Below are 11,772 nucleotides of genomic sequence, written 5' to 3' on the forward strand. Positions count from 1 at the left end.
CAACCATACTAGCAGCAGCCGCTGCTGCAGCAGCAGTGAGCGAGGACTCTATTGTTCCCTGGTGTTAAACAGTTTTTCCTTTCCGACTGCCATGCACAATAGCAGGAGAGAGGTTTCCAGCCCCCTTCTCCCCGTGAAGAAATTCTGAAGAGGGGAATATTATTTTGAAGAAGGTTCGGTGGTCGGAGCCGTGGGTTTCGGAGGCGGCAGCGGGCTGCTGGAGGCATGGGGTTGAGCGAGGGGAGCGCTGCTTTCTGCCGTGGTCCAGGGGTTTGCGCTGTGGCAGCCCGCTGCGTGGGAGTTCTCGTGCTGCTGCTGGGAATCTGGGACGCTCGTGCACAAAGTGAATTTCAAACTTCATCGGTGTATTTGTGGAAGACCGGTAAGTAAGGAAGCTACATTAACACAAGAGTGGGTATTTAATTTTTGTTGTAAGTAATAACCTTTTTGTGTGCTTTGTGTATGTGGAGAGAGAAAGTTAAATCTAAATTACTAATGTTTACTTGAAGGATTATAGGGGAAAAAAAATAAAAAAAATTAGGTCATCTTCCAGGGTGCCACCAGCCAGGCAAATATGTCAATTAAAAAAAACACATTTGTGACTCTGTGATACAGTTACTGGAATCTCCTATGTATTTTCTGTGTCTTCTGAGGTTTTTCATTTTGTTTAGTAGCTCTGTGTTGTATGTAAATAGCAAAGGTCGGGGCATTAGTGTCTGTCCACAATGGGAAGGAACATTTGTTACAATTGGAGTCAGCAACGTTAACAGTGCTCTGAAAATATTGACTTTTCACAAAGAAAGATGTAATTCAGCGTGTCTAATCTTTGTGCTCTGTGCTGACATGTAATATATTCAGCATGGTAATTGATGGGGAGTTGGGTTTGTTAAATTTAGGTTTGTTGCACAGTATATAGGACACGTGAAAGCTAATGATGGATTAGGTGAAATAATCCAAGTGATGCCAGATCTCATAACCAAAGAGCCAAAGGCAAATAGGCTATGTGGATTCATCACCACACTAGATAGATAATTTCCTCTACTTTGATACTAATGAGTTACATGTCTGTTTTAAAGATTGCATAGTCATAACAGTGTTCCAACATTAACTTGGCATTGAAAATCAGTGGGGAATTTTTCTGTGTCTATTAATATATTACATTAATTCAGAACTTTATCAGTGATGAATATATGCATCTTAGTTGCCTAATACAGTTTTAGTCCTATGTAAGTAGCATCTCCTTTAGGAAATTTAAAAATTTCAAGCCAGTAAATATTTCACATTGGCTTTGGCAGGTGGCTTTCTTCCGTGTATGTTGCCAGGAATAAAACAACCCCAAAAGTAGTAGATAGGTTTAAAAATTGCTTTTCTGTTAAAGGATAATACAGTAGTAAGAGAAAGTGCAAATTAATCATTTGTCTGAAAAACAACTTTGAGAAGACAGTCGCTTTCCTGGATGGAGGGCTCCAGCCTTCTGCCACAGAAGCAGATCAATTTACAATTACAGTGATATCCTGAATTTTTTAAGAGGCTCCATCTATCCAGCAGCTCAGGAAGGAGATTAAAAGGAAATTCATTTAAACAAGAAGACAAGCTTTCCAATAATGCTAGAAAGAGAAGTCTGAAGAAGGGAAAATCCTTTGCAACTTTCACTTCTGACTGAAAGATGGGTCGCACAATGACAGTGACCCATTTTTTTTTTCTTTTGAACCACTGACAAATTCAAAACATAGTTTTCAGTTCCATTACAGATTTGTAAATGTTCAGCACATTTAAAAAAAGATAAAATACATGCAGAGGTTTATGCAAAAGCACAGTAATAATATAGCATTTTCATAAAGCATTTTACATTTACCCTAGGTTGCTGGGCATCAGTAGAATAAACTCTCCAGCATTTTATTACGTCTCCATTTAACAGTTTAATGGATTGTATTTAAAATCATTAAAATAGTAACAAAGGTTAAAAATAATAGCAACTATAGTCAATTAATACTTACGAACATGCACTGTCAATTTGCTATGGACTTAACTCCGCTTACTTTGCATATAGTACACGTGCTCTGAAGTCATGTCAGTTAAACCAGCAAGAAGGAAACTGGGCTTCCTCTTAAGGAACTTTTGTTTAGGACAGGTATGATCTAATTATGTTGCCTGATGAAGAGCTAGCTCTTCCCTTTGGCTTCTATTCTGTGACCTCTCTCCTCTGTTTTGCCTGCAATAGGGAATAGGATAAGCATGTTCGCTGTACAGTTTCTAATATAATAATGTCAGTGATTTGATGATCACATGATGCCAAACAAGTTCAAACAATGAACGGCAAGATTCAGTGAATAAGGTAGTGCATCTGTGTTTAACTTCTAATTAAATTTTCACCCTCTTTTTCTTAGCTGTGTATTGAGTTTTGCTGTTCTCTTCTTCCTCTTTGTGGGAGAATCACTGGTCAGTGATCTGAAGGGATATCTAGTATAGCGTGTATAAAAGTTCAGCTAAAGTATCAGAGGGAGTAATAAAACGGAACAGGTAGTGAGCTCATCCCACTCAGATGGTATTTTGCTTTTCCTTCTGTGAAAGAAAGGGGTCAAGGGAATGTGTGGTTAAGACTGTGTCTAGGAAGTCAGCTTGATTATATGCCTTTTGGGGCCTGTTATGTCCATTTTTTGAGAAACGTGCTATTTTTGTATTGAATTTAGTCTGGCATCAGCTTTTGTAAGTTCTGTTCATGACTTGCATGTGTCTGGTTTTTATTTCTAAAGATTTTTGAAATAATGTCTTGGTGTATGCTACTCCATGTCTTCTATACTGGTTTACTGCATTGTGCTTTCTTAAGGATGCCCTTGATAATAATCTGCAGGGGTTATGAGGTTTGAGTTGAGGCATTATTTCTCTTATAAAATAACAGTTTTGGTATCTGGTACAGTTTTCTTATGCTTTTTTTTTTTTTTTTTTTTTTTTAAAGAAGTTAGTGTTTTGCTTTTTTTGTTGTTTTGGGAGGGGGGGTGGGAGCGTTCACCTGCTTCAAATTTCAGCTGTTTACTTCCAACCTATGAAAACCTCTCAGGGGTCATGAATTTTTCTGTCTGCTACCATCCTCCTGTCTATTAGCATAAAAATCTGAGGTGTTTGTAATAGTCAGGTTAACCATTTGGGGGTTTAATTATCTTTGATTTAGCATGAACAATGTTGTGAACAACCTGCTTTGGGCAGGTAGATTGGAATAAATGATCTCCAGAGGTCCCTTCTAATCGTGTTTTGCTTTTTTTGTTGTTTTGGGAGGGGGGGTGGGAGCGTTCACCTGCTTCAAATTTCAGCTGTTTACTTCCAACCTATGAAAACCTCTCAGGGGTCATGAATTTTTCTGTCTGCTACCATCCTCCTGTCTATTAGCATAAAAATCTGAGGTGTTTGTAATAGTCAGGTTAACCATTTGGGGGTTTAATTATCTTTGATTTAGCATGAACAATGTTGTGAACAACCTGCTTTGGGCAGGTAGATTGGAATAAATGATCTCCAGAGGTCCCTTCTAATCTCCACCCTCCTGTGATGTGGATGTCATCACTAAGTCATTTCTACTTTTCCAACTGAAGCTGCTTTGAAGTCTTGGTTTTCGTAACTTTTTTGATCTCTTGGGAGAATGGATGTTTGCTGTTGCATATTTATGTTGCAATTATGATGTCTTTAATGGACCTTCAGTGTTTTGAAAGGCATTTAGATGAACACAGGTGATCACAGTTACTAGTCTTTAAACTGGATTTCTCACAAAACATTCTCATTCCATGCCATGCAGACACGGCGTGCACATTTTTTTTCAGATACAAATGCATGGCTCATTCATTTTGTGTGGCCACAGGGAAAGCCATGTGGTTTCTTTAATGTAAACTAAAGCAAAGTCTCCATCTGTGCAGAATACCTTGGCTATTCACAGCAGAGCGATGAAACAGCTAGATTCCCAGAGTTGAGTCATGGTGTCTGCTTGATGATTTGAGGTAGAGAACAGCAGTTTTTAGCAACTCATAGAACAGAAGTTGTGGTACTAAGGGGTGGTGATTCCACTGTTGTGAGGTGGACACACACTGCCGAGCACTGGACTTTTGAAGTTGAAAGAATTTTTGAATGACTTGTTTTGTTCATTGGTAGTTGCCCTTCTCCAGGTCTACTGATTTCATTTGCAATGAGTAGTTGTTTGGTGCAGGTTCTACACTGCTACATTGAACTGTGAGTTCCTGACGTGTTAAATTTTGTTCATATTCTACCTTAACTATTATGCAGCCTTATTGAATTGATTCTATATATGCACAAAAAAAAATCTATGTGCTACAATTCAGTACAAACTGCTTGTGTGTTAACTTTTGTTAAATATTATTGTCCAGTTTCTTTTATGTTTAAAGTGAAATTTTCATATTCAGGAACATCTTCTCATCTTGTTTATACTGCCCACCATAGGCTAAGATTTTGATGTATCTGTAAGTTTTGCAGTGAACAATGTGAGGACTGCTGATTCTTAAATAAAGACTGCTGTACAGTTATCGCTCTTCCAAAACAAGAGGATGCATATTTTTCTTGGTCTGTCATTTCGTGATGCAGGCCATATATATACCATTTCTATACACAGCTGACTAAGCGTAAGCATTTCTTGCCACATCAGAGCTCTCCTTTACTTCTTTCTACCCTGTGCTTCATTTGTTTTTGTTAAATCAACCGACACGGTGATCTGTGATGTGCTGTCAGTGTCGGGTGCAATGCCTGCCTACAGTTACTAATATAATTACTGAAGAGCTGCGCAAAATCAGCAAGGTTCGATCATGCTGTGAAATTGCTTCTTCTGACAGTTTGAAGTAATGCATGTTACACTCCTGAAGTGGAAGACGCAATATTGGAGTGATATCTCTGGAACAAAAAAAAAGTCATAAGAAAAAATCAGGGAGGCAGTGCCTTTACCATCATTATCTGTTTTAAAGGTTATTGATCAGATCTCAGATAGTATATGTTGGTATAGCTCTGCTGAATTATTTGAGCTGTCTGCAATTGTGTGATACCAAGACTTGGTCTTCTGTATAACAACTGCAGTTGGATGTTTTCCCTTGCCTTTTCACAAAGGTAGAACTTGAAATAGGCTTCCTGTAGGTAACTGTGCCTTTTTAAAATTAAAGGGGAAATTCTTTGTTTTCTGAAGGCAATACTTAAGTATCTATATTTTTAAGCTTATGGTGTGTCTTGGTATGTGAGAATTGGTCCTTAGGTAATAACTTGCTCAATGTCTGAGGCAGTGGAGAATCAGACAGAAGGCAATAATGTGGGTGTAGGACACATACAGAAGATCACATGAGCTTCTGTGGTTGTGGAGGCCCAGTGTGAAATTAGTGTGCCAGGGGGTTTCTAGCAGCATCAGAGGGGTGTTGCAAGCTCTGTAGCCTAAGAGCTCTCCTTAACCTCTTTCTGAGCTTTTTCAGGCAGCAGCATCTCTCCTTGATTCTTCCTTGTTCCATCCTCTTGGGAAGAGAACTGCAGAAGGGCCTACAACTTCACCTGAGGAGTATATGAACAAATCTTTTTGTTGTTTCAAGGAGTTACTATGGGGTCTTTTAACCCCATCATGCTTCTTCACCACTTGATAAGAACTTGTGTCTCAAAACCCCTCTGATTTTTAACCTCTTGGTTTCCCACTTACCCACAAAAGTAGAACAAATATGATCTCTGTACCATTGTGCATACTTGTCAGGTTTTACACATTCCAAGGCCCAGCTCTACTTAAAAAAAGAGTTTGGTGCCATGGGTGAAATTGGAGAGAGGAAGGTTTCCAACACTTTGTCTGAATTTCTTCATCTGACACCTTTGGTAGCTACCAAACATAAAATCACTGAGTAAAATGTCCTTATTTTATTTTCCCTATGTATGTCCCTAGGACTGTCCTTATTTTCACAGGACTGAGTGTTCCTATCTCGTGTTAATGCCTGAGGGGGGCAGAAGTCCTTCCTAGGACCAGCGGTCCAGTGGGCTTTTCAAAATGTGCTTAAATGCACACTGACAGGAAAGATCACAAGGGAAGAGGGAGAGAGAAAAATTACCCAACCAGTCCTCTGATTAAAGCACTTACCTTTCAAGGGTTGTGTCAGCTTGTTTGTGGAAGCTGTTCCATCATATAGCAGAAAATTCCCCATTTGTTTCATACTTGTTTTTTCTTTTTTCCAAAACCAGAGTAAAGAATTTTTGCAGTAATCGCAACTTGAGACTAAAGACAGATAAGCCTATGTCAGTAAATAGAAAACTCCCGATTTTAAAGAGATTATGAAGAAATGATCTGAAGAAGCGGATTAGATGTGAAGACCTAGGGAAAACACTAAATGAGAAAAGATGTTTTAACTTGAGGCCTGACTGACAGGAAGGGAGTTCACATGTGATGATGAAAGAGGGCAATGAGGACCTCTTCAAAGGAAAATCTACCTACACATCCTTGAGGAGGGAGAGGTCAAAATTTTTAAACTGTCAATGTAAAAGGTGCTTTTCAGGATTCATCTTTTTCATTCTCAGGTCTTTAGTTACAGAATAAGATAAAAGGAATATTAGTAAAAGCTGCATTTCATCAGCTTTTCAAAGAATAAAAACATTTCGAGCAAAATGTGATAGAGATGCTTTACTGTTACCTCATTGATTTTTAAAATATAAATGAGCCTCCAGGACTGAATGTGGTTAAGTGTTGGTTACATACGCCCTGTATAAATTCATATTAATTAGAGTTAGAATGTATCACTTCTGTTGCATTCTGTAATGTGCATGTAAGCATCTACACTGTTGACTGGCTGTCTCCCAGTTAAATCTCACTTTTATGTAGTCAAATGGGGCTTGTCTATCTATGACTTGAATAAGGAAATATTCATTTTCATTAGGCATGTTCATCACTCTTGCTCTTTGCCCTCATTTATAAAATATCCTTTCAGATTTTTTATTCAAGGCAAGTATTAAGTCTTTGATGAATGCAAAAGGTTTTTAGTGCAGCCTGCCAACAAAACATTTGGCAGAGATGCAGAAAATGGTTGATTTAAGGAAATTGTTTATAAATGTGGGTTTTTTCAAGTAATCTGTCCTTATTTAACAAAATCAGAGTAAATATTTAAATGTTTGGAGAAAAATGTTGTGCTGCTGAAATTCTTTTTCGTCTGCAGTTATTTTGCCACATCTAAAGTAGGAAAATAGAAAAAAGTGTGGCTGATAAGCCTCTAGTTAAGAAAAACAAGTAATATACTCTGGGCTAATGGTTGACTTTGCTTGTAGGATAGCATTTTGAAGCTGTCAGAAAAGTGGAAAATGTTAGTTGATCATGTACTGGTAGCTGAGAATGTCTGGATTGTTTTTAGCAAGTGCCCTGGAGTGCTTATGCTAACTGGATCAGTGGAATCCCTCAGTTTATAGGGATGCTGGAATAAGAGAATACCTCAAAAGCTATGAGTTGTTTTTTTCTCTAGGCTGGCTGCACCAGTGTTGGATTAATTCTGTTTATTAATATCTTTTAGAGCAGGGTTTTACTTTACTGTTTCAAACTCCACTTGGTCTTGATGTCTTTTGTCATGTTCATCCACTCAGTTGTTCAGATGTCAGAAGCGTGTATCTTTTAACATAATAAGTCCAGAAAGCCCAACTGCCGTAATATAAAGGCAAGTATTCCCAAAGACAAGTAGTAATATATTTTGAGGTAATGGTGCAAGTTAATTTATACTATGGCAACATTAAACTACATACTGTAGCTGAGAAAGTAATTTCTGGGGTTTAGGACACTACATATATTTATTCTGTTTATTGAACGTCCTTTGCTGCATTCACAACTTTGTACGTGTCTTTTCTTTTTTCTTTTCTTGTATTCCTCTATGATCTGTTTTCTGTTCCACTAGCAAGGCCTCTCTGTGTAATAGGGCTGGGAGACCCTTTTCTGGATGTATGTCCACTCAAAAATCTGTTTCTTAGACTAGTGAAGCTGAGAAAAGTGGTGGATTCCTTAGGTGGGTAAAGATCTGTTTGAATTCATACTGATAGAAGTTGAAGATGCAGTTGTTTGGTGTGGAGCCTCAAAGGAGGCAATGGGCTGGCAGAGCCTACAGTTGGAGGCAGCAGTAGCATTATCTTGCAATTTTATTTATGGATTTCTTCTTTTTATGTCTATTTCTGTCTAGTGAGGCAGTAAGAATATATGGAATAACTAAAATAACGGAAGAATTAGATGAGAGAAACATATCTAGAAACCCTAAAATATCACATTATTTGGTAAAAGTTCTCCCAAATGATCTCAGTTAAAATAACATTTTTGTATTGGATATTAAATCTCAGTCAAGCAAAAGTTAATGTAAGCACTTTTGCAACCACTAACGCAAATTAATCTCCCCTGGAAATCCCATTATTTACCATTTTCATGTGAACGTTGTACATTGTTAAATGTACGGTGTCTGGGATTTCATACAAAATCTAAGACATTTATTGTAGCAATCAGCATGTTCTCAGCATTAATTAGCACTGTGCATTTTGGTGTGGCTGACATTTCTGGAAGTTGTCAGTAGACCAGAGCGGCTGTTCTTTTTGAAGTCACTTTCTGTATTTTGTGAGCATTGCCAAGATTGTTTTGGTGTTTTTATGTCTGTGGAACGGAGAAGGAAGATCCAGCGTATTTGCATGGATTCATGAGTGGCATTAGATGCAGTCCTTATTGACTGACCTCAAGTTGAGGTTTCTTGTGTGATCCCTAGTGAGTGGTGTTGCTGGAAACGCAGCAAGCTTTCAAATGTCCAAATACTGGTAAGAGTTTTCCATAGGTATTTTGAGACGAAGAGAGATGATAAGTAACTGTTTTGTGTAGACTGTTTGTATTGCGTAAAGTGAGTTTGAGGATATTAATTGGAAATGGTTTCTGATGTAATGAGACATACTTAAACATTTTAAAGATTGATGACACCTGCTAATCCAATGAGAAATTTCTTAATGAGATACGTTATTACTTTCTGCCTCCTGTATTATGCAAAATGAAATGTTTATATTAGTGAACAATAATGTAACTCTCCTTATGTGTGCTGGGGAATAGCTATTTTACCACTAAGCCATTAGAGAAATAAAGACTAGAACAGAGAGAGATTGTTTTATAATGACTTGTGTTTGTACAGTGCCTAGCACAATTGAATTCTCTTCAGTTGCTGGTGTTCCTATGTACCACAACTTTATACAAAATGGCATAATTAAGACTTGTTAAAGATGCTCTTTACAAAGATACAAAGATAAATTATTAACATTCTAAAAGAACATTCAAATAATTTCAAGTGCCAAAAATAGTTCAAATAGCTGATATCAAGATGCCATACTAAATTATAAAAATATTTTCATAAGAAAACAGTGTTATGAAAAACCTTGGAAGCAGAACTATCTCTGTAATAGTTCTGAAGTGCATTGTTGCGAGAAAATCTCTTCAGTAGTAACAGGAATGTTTTTCAATGTTACTTAGCATTTCCACGTTTGCAGTTTTGGCAGTCATCCCTTCTTCTATTTGCATGTCGCAAAGCTCGTTTCGAATTTCATAGAATCGTAGAATGGCTTGGGCTGGAAGGGACTGTAAAGATCATCTAGTTCCAACCTCCCTGTCATAGACAGGGACAGAGACACCTCCCACTAGACCAGGCTGCCCAAGGCCACATCCAGCCTGGCCTTGAACACTTCCAGGGATGGGGCTTCTGCAGCTTCCCTGGGCAACCTGTTCCACTGGCTCATCACCCCCACAGTAAAGAATTTCTTCCTAATAGCTAATCTAAATCTCCCCTCTTTAAATTTAAAACCATTAGCCTTGTCCTGTCACTACACTCCCTGATAAAGAGTCCCTCCCCAGCTCTCCTGTGGGCCCCCTTTAAGTACTGGAAAGCTGCTATAAGGTCTCCCTGGAGCCTTCTCATTTCCAGGCTGAACAATCCCAACTCTCTCAGCCTGTCTTCATAGGAGAGGAGCTCCAGCCCTCTGATCATCTTCATGGCCCTCCTCTGGACTCATTCCAACAGGTCCATGTCCTTCTTACTTTGGGGGCTCCAGAGCTGGATGCAGTACTCCAGGTGGGGTCTCACACGAGCAGAGTAGAGGGGGAGAATCACCTCACTTGACCTGCTGGCCATGCTTCTTTTGATGCAGTCCAGGATACGGTTGGCTTTCTGGGCTGTGAACGCACATTGCTGGCTCATGTTCAGCAGTTACCCCCAAGTCCTTCTCCTCAGGGCTGCTCTCAATTCATTCTCTGCCCAGCTTGTATTTGTGCTTGGGATTGCCGTGACTCAGGTGCTGGACCTTGCACTTGGCCTTGTTGAACTTCATGAGGTTTGCACAGGCCCACCTCTCAAGCTTGTCCAGATCCCTCTGGATGGCATCCCTTCCTTCCAGCATGTCAACAGACCACACAGCTTGGTGTCATTGGCAAACTTGCTGAGGGTGCACTCAATCCCACTATCCACGTTGACAAAGATGTTAAACAGCATCGGTCCCAACATCAACCCCTGAGGAATGCTACTCATCACTGGCTACAGTTGGGCATTAAGCTGTTGACTGCAAGTCTTTGAGCATGGCCATCCAGCCAGTTCCTTATCCACCCAGTGATCCATCAGTCAAATCCATGTCTCTCCAATTTAGAGACAAGGATGTTGTGTAGGACAGTGTCAAATGCTTTGCACAAGTCCAGGTAGATGATGTCATTTGCTTTGTTCTTGTCTACCAACTCTGTAACCCCGTCAAAGAAGGCCATCAAATTTGTCAGGCACTATTTGCCCTTAATGAAGCCATATTGGCTGTCACTGATCACTTTATTTTCCATATGCCTTAGCAGACTTTCCAGTAGGATCTGTTCCATGATCTTGCTGGGCATAGAGGTGGGACTGACTGGCCTTTAGTTCCCTGGGTCTTCCTTTTTTCCCTTTTTAAAACTGGGGGTTGTTTCCCCTTTTCCAGTCAGTGGGACCTTCACAGGACTGCCACTTCTCAAATGTGATGGGTAGTGGCTTAGCAACGTCATCTGTCAGTTCCCTCAGGACCTGCGGATACATCTCATCAGGTCCCATGGATTTGTGCATCTTCAGGTTCCTCAGACGGTCTCAAACCTGATCATCTCATAGCGGGAGGTACCTCATCCTTCTCTATATCCCAGGTAACCAGGTCACCTGTCTCCTTCTGTAGAGGGCTCATGTTTTCCATAGTCTTCCTTTTATTCTATCTGTAGAAGGTTTTCTTGTTGCCTTTGATGTCCCTGGCCAGATTTAATTTTATAAGGGCTTTAGCTTTCCTACCCTGATCCCCGGCTGCTCGGATAATTTCTCTGTATCCGTCCCAGGCTACCTGTCCTTGCTTCCACCCTCTGTAGGCTTGCTTTTTGAGTTTGAGTTTCTCCAGGAGCTCCTTGCTCATTGTAGCAGGCTTCCTGGTATTTTTGCCTGACTTCCTCTTTGTGCACCGTTCCTGAGCTTGAAGGGGGTGATCCTTGAATATTAACCTGCTTTCTTGAGCTCTTCTTCCCTCCAGGGCTTTATCGCATGGTACTCTACCAAGCAGATCCCTGAAGAGGCTGCAGTCTACTCTCCTGAAGTCCAGGGTAGTGAGCTTGGTGTGTGCCCTCCTTGCTGCCCTAAGGATCTTGAACTCCACCATTTCATGGTCACTGCAGCCAAGGCTGCCCTTGAGCTTCACATTCCCTACCAGCCCCTCCTTGTTGGTGAGAACAAGGCATAGCACCTCTCCTCATTGGCTTCTCTGTCCCTTGGAGAAGGAAGTTATCAT

At 39.9% G+C, this 11,772-nt stretch overlaps 1 protein-coding gene across 1 annotated transcript in view; it reads left to right on the forward strand.

The window, feature by feature from the left end:
* The first annotated feature begins 225 nt into the window (after positions 1–225).
* Positions 226–11,772, forward strand: part of THSD7A (thrombospondin, type I, domain containing 7A) — a 211,734-nt gene continuing 200,187 nt past the window's right edge. Inside the window, exon 1 of the mRNA XM_009895333.1 lies at positions 226–382. Within this exon, the coding sequence (XP_009893635.1) occupies positions 226–382 (157 nt within the window). The remainder of the gene's footprint in view (positions 383–11,772) is intronic.

Source organism: Charadrius vociferus, unplaced genomic scaffold, assembly GCF_000708025.1.
Source record: "Charadrius vociferus isolate BGI_N301 unplaced genomic scaffold, ASM70802v2 scaffold31, whole genome shotgun sequence".
Taxonomy (NCBI): domain Eukaryota; kingdom Metazoa; phylum Chordata; class Aves; order Charadriiformes; family Charadriidae; genus Charadrius; species Charadrius vociferus.